The sequence below is a fragment of the Saimiri boliviensis genome, chromosome 15, assembly GCF_048565385.1.
Source record: "Saimiri boliviensis isolate mSaiBol1 chromosome 15, mSaiBol1.pri, whole genome shotgun sequence".
Taxonomy (NCBI): Eukaryota; Metazoa; Chordata; class Mammalia; order Primates; family Cebidae; genus Saimiri; species Saimiri boliviensis.
This window is the reverse complement of record NC_133463.1, coordinates 86,702,997-86,717,112: the sequence shown is the minus strand read 5'-3', so window position 1 is coordinate 86,717,112 and position 14,116 is coordinate 86,702,997. Positions and strand designations below refer to the sequence as shown.

At 46.5% G+C, this 14,116-nt stretch overlaps 1 protein-coding gene across 1 annotated transcript in view; it reads left to right on the top strand.

The window, feature by feature from the left end:
- COL22A1 (collagen type XXII alpha 1 chain) overlaps positions 1 to 14,116 on the top strand; it is a 320,593-nt gene that overhangs the window by 78,926 nt on the left and 227,551 nt on the right. Inside the window, exons 5-6 of the mRNA XM_003933680.4 lie at positions 1,209 to 1,320; positions 8,055 to 8,178. Coding sequence (XP_003933729.3) covers positions 1,209 to 1,320; positions 8,055 to 8,178 — 236 coding nt within the window. The remainder of the gene's footprint in view (positions 1 to 1,208; positions 1,321 to 8,054; positions 8,179 to 14,116) is intronic.

Genomic DNA, 14,116 nt, shown 5'->3' with positions numbered 1-14,116 from the left:
TCATCATGATGGTAGTCTGATAGGTTCATTTCCTGTTTTGTTTTCTTTTTTCAGTTGTGCCTTAGAATGTTGGGGACAGTAAGGAACTCTTCCTAAAGTCTCCTAGGTTAGGTGCCAATACCAAAAAGTATATAATTTCTCTCGGGGTGCACAGATGAGTTCGGTCTGCTGCCTGCCTTCAGCAGGCTTCCCTCTAACCTGCTGGGAGCTTTCCCCAGTGTCTGAGAGAGGCAGTTTCAGGCGAGTGCTGGGCTGCACTGTCTTCAGACCCCTCTGAGAACCTGGTCTGCAAAAGGATCCGACTGTGGGGGAATGTGGACAAGCATGTGCTCGTTGGTGGTTATGGGGAATAACTCATTAAAAGACACCCACCGTATGAATTTGTCATCGTATGCTGAGTGTCGCATATTTAGCGTCTCATGCAGTTGCCACAGAGCCCTATCCAGTAGGCATCAGTGCTCTCCTTCCACAGTGAAGTATCCGAGACTCTTGTGGGTCATGTGGCTTGCCCAGTGTCACATACACGTGGTTGCTCAGGATCAAATGCCCACCCTCACCCTTGACCCTCACCCAAGCCCAAAGCCCCTGCTTTTTACATTACTTTACATTGACAATGCATATAAGGGCCTCTCAGAGGAAAATTAAACTGAACTAAGGAAAAACAAAGCAAAGCAGAATCCTTTCAAATAATGCAGTATCATGAAGACAGTGTATTCTTCTCTGACGTTTCTCTCTTTAAAATCATGAAACTCAAAAGCTGCCAAACTATTACCCAAGCAAAGTCCAACTGCAAGGCAAAAATACGGCTGCAGGAAGGAAAGCCCTCGTGGCCTTTTGCCTGCGGAGCCAGCCTGCATGCGCAAAGTACACACATCTAGGCTTTGTGAACACCAAGGCCCTGCGGCTCTCACACAGCCAGGACACCTTCCGTGTGTCTCACGCTTAAGCACATGCACACACATTCTCTTGAGAAAGCCAGTGTCTGTATTCTCCTGCACCTTTTTTGTGGAGTTGAAACTGAAGCTGTATATCTCATCACTCAGGTGCTTATGTTTTTCTCCCTGAATATGCACTTAAACAATGTCCTCCACTTCTGTTCTCCTGGGGCGGGATGGGCAGGCTGCCTTTGCGGAGAGTGGGTGTGATTTTCCTTTGTCTTTTAGACTCTTCCTTCTCCAAACTTACTCCCAGCTTTTCTCTTTGAACAGGTTTTGACCTGATGGATTTGTTCAGTGTGAAGGAAATCTTGGGGAAGAGAGAGAACGGAGCGCACAGTTCCTATGTACGGATGGGATCTTTCCCTGTGGTGCAAAGTACTGAGTGAGTGGCCACTTCTCTTTCCAGACGTGCCCAGGGTGCCTGGGGAAAGGGCAAGAAAGGGTCACAGCAGCCTCAGTTTTATACTTGGCATTGAGCTGGGCTTTAATCGACTCACTGCCTGGTAAGATTGCCTCATGATGAAGCAGATGAACAATTGGACCAGGGAATTCAACCTGTTTTTGTAGTCAATTTATTATCATTGACTTCATTGATCCTTTGGTCTTTCCACACCCATCACTCCGTACACATTTGGTGTTATTCATTCATTCATACACGTGTTCTTCTGTCCATTCATGAAATAACAAACAGGTATGGTTTAGTAGTTTATAGCACCTACGAAGGACCTGACACTGTGTTCGTGGGAGGTGTGGGTTTGCCGGAATCATGGAGTGGCTTTGGCCAGTTGAGACTGAGTATCAGTGTTGACTGGTACCTGGCTTTACACATTACTCAATGCCCTTGTGCCTCAGTTTTCTCTCCAAAGCAAATGTTTCTGCCTTGCAACATTATTGAGAGGATATGATGAAAAGATTTGTCCAGTTCCTGACACTTATCGGGACTCCAGTCAAGGGCTAAAGATGATACTAAAATCAATGCTCCATTCTTCTTATGACAGGCAGACAGGTCTTTTGAAAACAAAAATGATACTGTTACAGGAAAGGGGTCCCAATCCAGACCCCAAGAGAGGGTTCTTGGATCTTGTGTAAGAAAGAATTCAGGGCGAGTCTACAGTGCAAAGTGAACGCAAGTTTAATAAGAAAGTAAAGGAATAAACGCATGGCTACTGCATAGACCGAGCAGCCCCGAGGGTTCCTGGTTGCCCGTTTTTATGGTTCTCTCTTGATGACGTGCTAAACAAGGGGTGGATTATCCATGCCTCCCCTTTTTAGACCATATAGGGTAGCTTCCTGATGTTGCCATGGCATCTGTAAGCTGTCATGGCGCTGGGGGAAGTGCAGCAGTGAGGATGGCCAGAGACCACTCTCGTGGTCATTCTGATTTGGGTGGGTTTTGGCCAGCCCCTTTACTGCAACCTCTTTATCAGCGAGGTCTGTATGACCTGTATCTTGTGCTGACCACCTGTCTCATCCTGTGACTTAGAATGCCTTAACCGTCTGGGAATACAGCCCAATAGGTCTGAAACTCCTGTTTCAGATGGAGTAGCTCTGGTTCACACGTGTCTGACAATATCATGTCACGCGACCTCTCTTCCATCTTTAAACTGTTAATATTTAATTGCTTCCACTGTTCTTAGTAAACTAAAAGGCCAGAAAGAGGAAGGCCCATGAGACCCAGCCCTGTCCTGTCTTTGTGGTCTCCTGGCTCATCCTCCAGGCCTCCCTGTCTGCCTCCTCTCTCTGTTCTAGGGTCTGCCGATCTCCTTCCTCCCACTGGGAGGCCTTACTTCATGTTCTTCCTCTACCTGAGACACCTGCCCTGCTCATCCTTCAAAGCATGCTCACCCATCATGCTCTCTAGATGCCTTCCTTGAATCCCCAAAGTCAGGCCTTCCCCTTACCTACCCTCCTCACAATCTGTACTTCTGCACAAAATGGGGTGAAGTTGAAGTTACCTGATCCACTGTGCAAAAGTCTTTTTCCCCTGCTCAATGTGAAGTCCTAGAAAGGAACTGAGTCCTGTTTTCTCCTACGGTCTTGGCACCTAAGTCCTGCTCGGAGTAGGAAATGAGGAAATATTTGCTGAATGAATGAGTGGACAGCACGTAAGGAGTGAAATGCTCTTTCAGATACTAGTCTGGTAAAGATGGGCTTTGAACGCCAGCTCTTAGAGTTTGGGTTTCTGCATGTGTGTTGCTTTTTGTTTTGTTAATTCAGTGAGCATTCTCTGAGTGCCAGCCATGCACCACGCACTGTGTCAGATCCTAATGTCATCTTATCCATGGCTCACAGTGCCTGCATGCCAAGAGCGATTTTACAGAAGAAGAATGGAAACAAGTCACTTCCTCTCTGAGTCTCATTTTTGTGAAATGACAACAGTAATCGCTCTCAGCCAGCTCCTGGGAGAGGCATCTTCCCAGACAGCCAGGTTGTTCTCTCTACACACACAGCCAGGTGCTGAGGGGTGTCATTATAAATCAAAACTTGGGGGGTGCACAGGGATGAGCAGAGTCTAGACCTGTTTCCGCCTTCACCCCCCCTCACTTCTTTGCCTAATATGTCCAATTCAACACCCGCTCCATTCGTAAGCAGAAAAAAATCTTCAGGAACTTTAAGAAAAAAATGCAAAAGAGAATGAACGGAACAAAGAAACAAATGTCACTGAAATCTAGCGGCAGGGTCTGAGGACCGCTCTGTTTGCAAACCTTCTAAGGAGGCCCTTGGATCCAAGAGCAAAGTGGCTGAATCCAAGCAGAGCTCTGTGGAGCACAGCAGGACCCAGATTCTGCGTCATGGATTTGGGCTCCTTCCTGTTCTCTGAGAGTTGCTCTGAGGAGGAATTTCCATGTGGTTCTGTGTTTCTTTTCATGGCAAAGCACCCCAAACAAAATCAGATTGGCAAAGCTTTTTCATTTCAAGAAAGGATAGTATCCTTTTAATTTCGGATGCTGTGAAATGTAAACACACGTACATAAAATTTTAGTTTGCAAGTTAATTTTGTCCATAAAGAAAAGAGATGTCGCTTTCAATATTGATATGTCTTTCTTGCCTGTTTTTACACACCTCATCTAATGTATTTCTCATGACAATAACATGAAATGAGCAAGGCAGGCATTATACTTTTCAGTTACTTGCTACAGCATTTGAGACTTGAAATGGGACGGTGATTTGTTTGACACCTCACAGTTCAGAGAAACAGAGGCTGGCCTCAAACTCAGATCCTCTAATTCTACACCTTTAGCCTTCCACTGGCATTTCATATCTGCAGTATTATTTGTGGAAAAGACTGAATTTGGCTATTTTCTTTCTTTAGATGTTTTCTGTTAATTATCTTTTTCTCTCCCTGATTAAAATGACTGATACATATATGTATATACAGGTGCATGTCGGTATATATATACACACACACATATACGTATACCCATATATGTGTGTGTATAACCTAAGCAAAAGTTATAATCAGGGGAATAAAAGGTCATTAACAGATAAATCTGTACTTTTTCTTATGATATACTTGTCTGTGTGTATTTCAAAGGTATAAAAAGGAAGTGTGTTCAGGGGGAAAAAAAGTGGCATAATTGGATTCATTAAGAAAATGAGAAAATGGCCGGATGCTGTGGCTCATGCCTGTAATCCTAGCATCTTGGGAGGCCAAGGCAGGTGGATTACCTGAGGTCCAGAGTTCAAGACCAGCCCGGCCAATGTGGTGAAACCCTGTCTCTACTAAAAGTACAAAAATTTAGCCAGCCATGGTGGCAGACACCTGTAATTCCAGATACCCAGGAGGCTGAGGCAGGAGAGTTGTTTGAGCTTGGGAGGCAGAAGTTGCAGTGAGCTGAGATTGCACCACTGCACTCCAGCCTGGGAGACAAAGAAAGATTCTGTCTCAAAAAAAACCACAAAACAAAACAAAGAAAGAAAGAAAGAGAAAGACAGACAGACAGACAGACAGACAGAAAGAAAGAAAGAAAGAAAGGAAAGAAAGAAAGAAAGAAAGACAGAAAGAAAGAAAGAAAAGGATAAAATGAAAAACAAAGCCAAATATTGATCTGCGGCTACAAAGCCTGTGCCTGTGGATGCAGGTGGGGAGGTCCCATCTTCCACCTGCATGGACAGTGACTGAGGCCATCTCCAAATCCTGAGGGAGGCCCAGGAGCTATGAGTGATGGGCTTTGTTCCTACTACTTGGATGTGGTCCTGGGTGAAATCCCAGCTCAGAGAATGACTTTGAACATCTGGGCCATCATCTCCTAACCTGGAGCTGTAAACTGAGAATCAGAATCTTGCTCACAGGTCCTACAGCCAAACAAAGTCCCTGTGGATCTGCTAGTCTGAGAACCAGGAACTCAGACGCCTCCCCACTTCCCCTCCTGGCTCTCTGGCCAGACAGAGTCCACCTCTTCCAGCAGGGAAGTCAATACCATGTACATTCCTGAGGCAGCCCCCAGCCCCAAGGGCAGGATTCGGCTCCTTCTCACAGGCCCTGCTGTTAAGGTGCAGTAAGCCGTGGTTAAGAGAAGAGCACAGGAGAGCAGGTCCCAGATGCGTCTCCCTCTGCCACCCAGATGGCATGGAGTTAACCCCTCCAAGCCTGGGTGCCCTCAGCTATAGCACGAGGATCGAAATACCTTCTTTGTACATTCTCGTGAGGAAGAAATTAGGTAATATGTAAAAAGAGTACCGGTGAGCTTGTTAAGCTCTCAAAAGATATTTATTTTTATTAAATCTTAGAATCTATTTTTTTGAGACAGAGTTTTGTTCTTGTTGCCCAGGATGGAGTACAATGGTGGGATCTCAGCTTACCACAACCTCCTCCTCCCTGGCTCAAGCTATTCACTTGCCTCAGCCTCCCGAGTAGCTGGGATTACAAGGCACACATCACCATGCCTGGCTAATTTTGTATTTTTGGTAGAGATGGGGTTTCTCCATGTTGGTCAGGCTGGTCTCAAACTCCTGACCTCAGGTGATCCAGCCACCTCAGCCTCCCAAAGTGCTGGGATTACAAGCGTGAGCCACCTCACCCTGCCTAATCTTAGACTATTATGTCAAATAAGATCCTCTGTGTATGTGCTTTGTTGAATCTGAGAAACACTATGAAAAAGTAAGCTAACTTATTTTGATAGGATATAAGTCAAAGATAGATCACTGGTTCTTAACCAAGAGAAATTTAACCCCTACCCTCAGGGGACCTTTGGCAGTATCTGGAGGCAATTTTGTTGTAACAACTGGGCGAGCTATTGCTACTGGCATCGAGGGGGCAGGGGCCAGAGATGCTGGTCAGGCTTCTACGAGGCATGGAACAGCTCCCACGTCTGTGTTTTCTCGGATGTGTCCTCCGGGAAAAGCAACCGGGCCCTGTAGTAGCACCGGGGAAAGAGGTTTCTCCGTGGAAATGGCTGTTGACAGTCTTCAAAGTTTGCATTCCTTCAACTTTTATGAAGTGCCTGCTGTGCTGCAGGGGCCCGAGTGGGTGCTGAGGGTCAGGGATTTGTCAGTGTTTCCTTGCCAGGGACCTCACGAGGAACAGGTGGGGAGCCTGGAGAGCTAGAAGACAGGTGGCCGGGAGTGGAGCAGATGGGGAGAGATGCAGAAGGAGGGGGTGATGTACGTGACGTTTCCCAGAACCCTGTTGTGAAGGGAAGGAGAGGAAGAAAGAGAAGAAGTGGGAGGTTGCTCAGGTCCTGGCTGGGGATGTGCAGTCAGTTTTGGTGGGGGTGTGTTTTGGTTGGGGTGGCGGGGTTCTGTGCTTACGTGAGAGAGGCAGGAGGGAACTCAGGTGTCCTGTTCATGATACAGAGGAAGATGGAAGAGCAGCTGGCCTGAGAGTGCTCCGAGGACAGAGGGACTGAGGGACTGGGTCTTGGTTCTTGGTGGGGGGATTGAGCCTCCACAGAAGGGAATTAACATTTTTCATTTCTGAATTTGGAAGAGGAAAGGCAGCCCCAGGACTGGTGGGGGTGGAGCAATAGGGAGCTGAAGCCTTCCCCAGGTGAGAGGCTGGCTCTACAGTGAGGCAGGCACCTGGGCCTTGTGGGAGAGAAGAGAATGCTCCATCCCCATCTATTCTGGCTGTTATGACAAAGCACTGTCAGCTAAGCCGGTGGCTTATGCACAGCATTTATTCCTCACAGTTCTGCAGGCTGGGACGTCTAAGGTCACGGTCCCCATAGACACCATACTCCCTGCACTTTTTTTTTTTTTTTTTTTTTTTTTTTTGAGACGGAGTTTCTTGTTACCCAGGCTGAAGTGCAATGGCGCGATCTCGGCTCACCACAACCTCCGCCTCCTGGGTTCGGGCAATTCTCCTGCCTCAGCCTCCTGAGTAGCTGGGATTATAGGCACAAGCCACCACGCCCAGCTAATTTTTTGTCTTTTTAGTAGAGACGGGGTTTCACCATGTTGACCAGGATGGTCTCGATCTCTTGACCTCGTGATCCACCCGCCTCGGCCTCCCAAAGTGCTGGGATTACAGGCGTGAGCCACCGTGCCCGGCCCCTCCCTGCACTCTCACATGGTGGAAGGGGTAACCAAGCTCCCTGGGGTCTTTCTTTTAAGGGCACTAATCCCATTCATGAGCTTTCTGCCCTCCTCACCTTATCACCCCAAAGCCCTGTCTTCTTTTACCATCATCTTGGTGTGAGGATTTCAACATATGGATTTGGGAAGACAGAAATATTCAGACTATGGCATCCTGGCATCTGGGACAGGACACCAAGAAGGATGAAGTATATCCATTTGTCCTGGTCGGGGAGCAATGCAGCAGGGAGCAGTGAAGCTGGGAGTCTCTCCATATTTGATCCCAGGGGCGTGACCAGTTAGCATTTACCATGGATGTCATTAGTCATGGTGGTGGTGGAGAGATGGAAGCTGACGCACCATAGGGATGGATTCGAAGGTGCTGAGATTGGAGCCTCGGGGGCCAAGATGACGGTCTAGGTCACACTGAGGTCCTGACCTAAGGAGAAGGCAGGGAAGGCAGGCCAAGAAGGTGGCTGCTGGAAATATTTAGGAAGTCAAATTGGCAGGACTTGATTACTGCTGGGTTGTGTGGGCTCACTTCACTGGCTCCCTGTTCTCATTGCCAAGCCTGGTGTGTTTGTCTCCATTTTTCTCCAGGGACGTGTTCCCCCAAGGTTTACCTGATGAGTATGCCTTCGTCACAACCTTCCGGTTCAGGAAAACATCTCGGAAGGAAGACTGGTATATCTGGCAGGTCATCGACCAGTACGGCATCCCACAGGTAAGAGCAGCACTGCCTTATCTCAGTGGTCCAGAGCTTTCTGTTTCCCTCTCATGATGGGGATGGCATCACCCACCATGTTTTATCCAGTGCTTTTATCCCCAGGACTAGAGAGATCTAGAGAGCCTGGCATATGGAGGCTCAGAGGACCTGCAGGGGGGACGTCACGAGACGCAAGAGGTCCCACTTCTTGTCCTAATGTTAACATGGCACCAGGCCTTCCGATGGGGTAAAGAAGACTGAGTTCCTGTCCTCTGAGACTCTTGGCCTAGCCAAGGAGATGGACACCAGCTCTTCGGTCCTGTGACACCTGCTGTATAGGCAGCGTGCGTGACCTGGCTTTGTGATGCGGTGGAGTGCACTGGCTCGGGGTCACACAGACCTGGGTTCAAGTCTCGTGTCTACCTCTTTATTGGCATAGGTCCTGGGATGGGCTACTTTATCTTTCTGGGTCTTGGTTCTCTTAGGTGCATATTGGAAAACAGAATACCTACCATGAATGCTTGGTGGAAGAGTCAGGTGGAATAATGGTCTGTCAGGCATCTAGAACAGCGCCTGATATGTAATAAGATCACATCATGAGAAGTTCCTTTCAGTTTTCTTCTGAATGAAGCTCTGGGTCCTGTCTTTACTTGCCTCTGGTATGTTTCAGCTTTCAGTTCCCACGAAGTTAGGACAGCTCTCCACCAGCACACAGTTCAGTGAGGAAAGACAAATCTGAAATTCAAAGCCATCAACACCATCTGTTGGTTTGAGATAAAAGCAACACTACTATTTATTCTCTGCCAAATCCAGATCCTCTTGTTATCAAGTTCATAGACCAACCATTTCTTTCTCCTTTCTTAGAAAAATGAACTGGGAGAAGCTATTACTCACTTTCAGCTGGGAGATACTGACTAAACTTTCACTAGGGGCTAAAATAAAATAAAAGCATGCTCAAGCAATCGGACTCCAGCAATCACACTCATGGCCTGCCATCTGAAAGGGCAAGACTCTCTTAAACAGTGAGCTCACCCTCCCAGGTTGAGACTGAACACTGACTTCAGATGCATTTGCTTATCAACATGTCCATGCTCTTAGTAGGAGCTGGGGATTATTCGGAGGGCTTTACAAGCATTAATTCATTATTCATAATAATCCTCTGAATATTTTCTACTGTTAGCATCATATAGATGAGGAAACTGAGCCTCAGAGAGGCTGAGAAATTTGCTTACCTTTTGACAGGTAATAAGAGCGGGAGTTGAGATTTAAACCCAGACATTCAGGTTCCTACATCTGTGCTTTAAACCACATGCTCAGCTGGCTTCTTTTCCAAGCCTGTCCTGATCAATTAGTCCTGTTGAATGATTTTTCCATAACATCCCTAGTCATACTGAGATGAAGAGACATTTTCAAATTTAAGTGCTGAGAGGCTTGATTTTGGAAGTGTGGGAGGCTGAATGGAGAAGTCAAGATTCTTCTCCAGAGGCCACTTTTCTGGAGAAGTCCTTTGCCTTCCCCGTTCCCATCCAACTCCATCTCCAATTGCACAGATCTTGCATCTCCATTTTCTCAGGGTCCGGTGCAGTGGGACTGGGCACCTACCATGACATTCTTGTGGGTGAGCCTGCACCGCCTCCTCAGTCTGGGATCTCTTCCTTCACGACATTTGCAGAGCTGTCTGTGCCCTGTCTTACACTTGTGCACCTTCCCCTCCCTCTGTCAAAATAAGCAATGGGGAGAAATATCGCCACACCACAGAGCCATACAGAGATGAAGTCTGTCTTGAGATTTGAGATTCCTGATGTAAAGAGGCACCCAGAAATTTACCCTTGTTAAGCCAGACTTCGTTGAGTGCCCGTCACCAGAAATGCCAATGATGCTCCCTTCCATGCTCCAGAGAAATACTGGCTAGACACTGGAAAATTGGACAAAGATCTGTAAGAAGATGATCTATGTGTAGATTAGTGTTCGTTGTGTGACCCATTCTCTCTGTCAGTCATTGTAGATGTACAGATAGAGAAATTCATCTAGAGATGCAGATGCACGTGCTTTTATTTGCCATTTACAACCACCCTTAAAAGCTGGCATTTCCCCATTTGACATTTGAGTAAACTGAGGGGCATTCACTCATTCCAGATATGATTAAAGGACAGCAAGGGGGCTGGTTCAGCTGGAGGCTGGAGCAGAGTGGTGTGTGTGTGTGTGTGTGTGTGTGTGTGTGTGTGTGCACGCGCGCACGCGTGTGTGCATATTGGAGTTAGTTAGAGATGAAGTTTTAGAGGTGGAAGAAGGCTGGATTTCAAAAAGTCTTTTAGGCCAGTGGAGGGACTTTTTGTTTGAGGAGAGACTCTGCAGAGATGCACAGGCCTAGAAATATGAGGACAAATTAGAAGAACACAGTAGTGATCCAGGCAAGTGTGGATGCTGCTGTGATAGTGAGGTTAGGAGAAACAAACAGGTTATAGGTTAATTTTGAAAATAGAACCAGTAGGATTTGCTGATGGACCTGACATAGAAAATGCCTTCCCCAGGGTCACCCTACTAATATTGGTAGACACAAGACACTGGACTGCTGGGTGCCCTCCCTTGCTCTATATCATGCTGGAGGCAGAAACACTGGGGAAGCCATGTCCCCAGGAAGCCCTGAAGGGTCAGGGACACAGTGCTCAAACATGTGAAATAGAACACAATGTTTAATCATGGGAGTATTAGATTTTTGTGTCTTACAAGTATTAGATCATTAGGCAGGGTTTCATAGTTTTCTATTTTATACACTTCTCCTAGCATACAATAGGTGACACAATAAAAATAAATCTTAGGTCCTCCTTGGTTGTACTGAAGCCATGGGGAGCCCAGAAAATGAGACCAGAAGACCCAGGTTGTGTTAAATACTGTAGCTGATCCCCCTGCACTAAGTGGGCATCTTCCTTTAACTACAGAGACTCTCATTCATTTGTTCATTCCTCCATTCATTCAGTACCTTTTTATTTTTATTTTTATTTTTTTTGAGATGGAGTCTCATTGTGTCATCCAGGCTGGAGTGCAGTGGCTGATCTCGGCTTACTGCAACCCCCTCCTCCAGGGTTCCAGTGATTCTCCTGCTTCAGCCTCCCAAGCAGCTGGGACTTCAGGTGCACACCACCATGCCCAGCTAATTTTTGTATTTTTAGTAGAGACGGGTTTTCACCATGTTGATCAGGCTGGTGTCGAACTCCTGACCTTGTCATCTACCCGCCTCAGCCTCCCGAAGTGCTGAGATGACAGGTGTGAGCCACGGCACCTGGCTCCTTGGTACCTTTTTATCGAGTGCCACTGTGTGCCATGTGTTGTTCTAGCCACGGGGGTTACAGAGATGAAGAGAGAACGTACCTGTTTAAAAGGATGGGGCAGGAAAGACAAAAAGGTGAACAAAAGGCATGCTTAAGATAATTTCATATACTGAGGCTGGGCAATGAAAAAAGTCAATAAATGGCCAGGCGCAGTGGCTCATGCCTGTAATCCCAGCACTGTGGGAGGCCAAGGTGGGGGGATCACCTGATGTCAGGAGTTCAAGACCAGCCTGGCCAACATGGTGAAACCTCATCTATACTAAAAATACAAAAATTAGCTGGGTGTGATGGTGCACACCTGTGGTCCACTCGGGAGGCTGAGGCAGAATTGCTTGAACGTGGGTGGTGGAGGTTGCAGTGAGCCAAGATCATCCCACTGTGCTCCAGCCTGGATGATGGAATGAGACTCCATCTCAAAAGAAAAAAAGAAGAAGAAAAGAAACAAAAACGAAAAGAAAAAAGTCAACAAATCACATCTTGGGATGTGAGAACAGATGACTAGGTTCAAATCCAAGAGTATGTGTTCATCAGGGGAGGCTTCACTGCTTCGATGCCTGTGAACTTATTTGCTTAATTCATTATTGCAAATATTTAGAACAGTTCCTGGCAAATAATAAATACTATATAAATTTTTACATATATTATAATTCTCATAATAATCCTTATGACAATTCATTTAATTAATTAGGTTCTCATAGATTAATTTATATAATCCTCTTCACAATAGGCACTACTATTGGTCCCATTTTACAAATGAGGAAGCTGTAGAGAGGTTAAATAACTTACCCAAGGTCACATAGCTGAAAAGGGATTTATTGGTTTAGATGTAGGCTGGCAAGGGACAGTCCCCACTGGGCACACAGTTTTGACGAGTGCTGTAGCAAACTGACTGGGGTTAAGGGAGCTGATGTGGCTAAGGGATATGGGTTAAGGAAACCAACAAGAAATGCCAGGGCATCCCCAGGATCAGTCACAGGGGGACGCTACCACCTGAGCCTGGATGGGCAGGGGAACAGGGAGGAGATGGTGAGTACTAGAGTCATTAAGGAGGAAATGCTTCCAAAGAACCTGTATGCTCAGCAGACTGGCAGAACAATAAAACATTTTACACATATAACTTTTACCATTATATAGATATCAATTATATAGATAATGTTTATATATATAATGTTTATACATAATAGTAGATATTATAGATATAAATTATATAAATGGTAGACATTATAGATATAAATTATATAAACATGGCACAAAGCCACTCGGGAGCTACAGGGAAGCCAGGAGGGGTGGGAGGAATAAATGCCCCACCTCTCTCTCTTCCCCCTCGTTGGACTCCATTCCAATGGACTTCCAATGGGCCAAGCTCAACTGGAAGCCAAAGAGCCCAGGAGTTGAGGTGAAAAAGCCCTAAAAGGTCAGATCCTGGGAGCAGGGAGCCACAGGGTAGGGCAAAACATGAATATTAGAGCAGGTGAAGACTAACCGTGCAGAGACGGGATGAGGAAATTCCCATTCTTTCATTCACTCAGTGGATACTCATGTTCTGTGCCTTGTATCCTGTTCATACCTTTGTGCACTGATACTGTATCTGTGGCCCACTGTTGCATTCCTGACACCCGGCATGTTGCCTGCTGTGCACACAGGATGATTCTGCAGGGGTGACAACATGAATACATGGATGAGAATATACCCATTTATTCTTAAAAAGCAGCCAGGCTGGCTGCAGTGACTCATGCCAGTAATCCTGGCACTTTGGGAGGCCAAGGCGGGCAGGTCATTTGAGGTCAGGAGTTTGAGACCAATGTGGCCGAAATGGTGAAACCCTGTCTCTACTAAAATCACAAAATTAGCCCAGCGTGGTGGTGCACACCTGTAATCCTAGCTACTCAGGAGACTGAGGCAGGAGAATTGCTTGCATCTGGGAGGCAGAGGTTGCAGCGAGCTGAGATCACGCCAGTGTACTCCAGCCTGGGCAACAGAGTGAGACTCCATCTCCAAAAACCACCACCAACAAAACACCAACAAACCAACAACAATTAAAAAAAAAAATCAGAAGTGAAACAGTAAAACCTTCTCCAGAATTTGTCCATTGCACAATGCTTGTGCATTTTGCAAAGGCTAACCCAATGACCCAGACAGATCAGACCCCTGCCATCAAGAAAGATTATTTTACGGGAGCTCCAGCTTTATCCTCAACTGAGAGAACATATAGGTTAACAGATCTGTCCAGCAGATATGTTTGGTTTAAACAGTCCAGGGTTTTAAAAGACATCGAAACTAATTAGGATTTCTGGTTGTTCTCACAACTCAAGCCCCTCTGTGTGCCAGTTGTCTCACTAAAGTTCTCTTACCTACACAGCCCTTCCAGACAGTTGAGGCTGTGACTCCTGGGTTAACGTATGAGTGCAATAATTCCATTTGGATTTAAAGAGCCTGAAAGGTAGATATCATTGTGTGAGGAGGAGCCTGAGGCTCAGAGGTGTGAAGGGATTGGTCCAAGGTTGGATGGCAGGTGATCGGCTGGCAAGAGTCACAGCCAGGATCTGACTCAGGATTGCCAGACCCAACTCTGAACTCTCCTTTCCCATTCTCTTCATTTCCCTTGGCCCCAGGAAGTTCAAGGAATC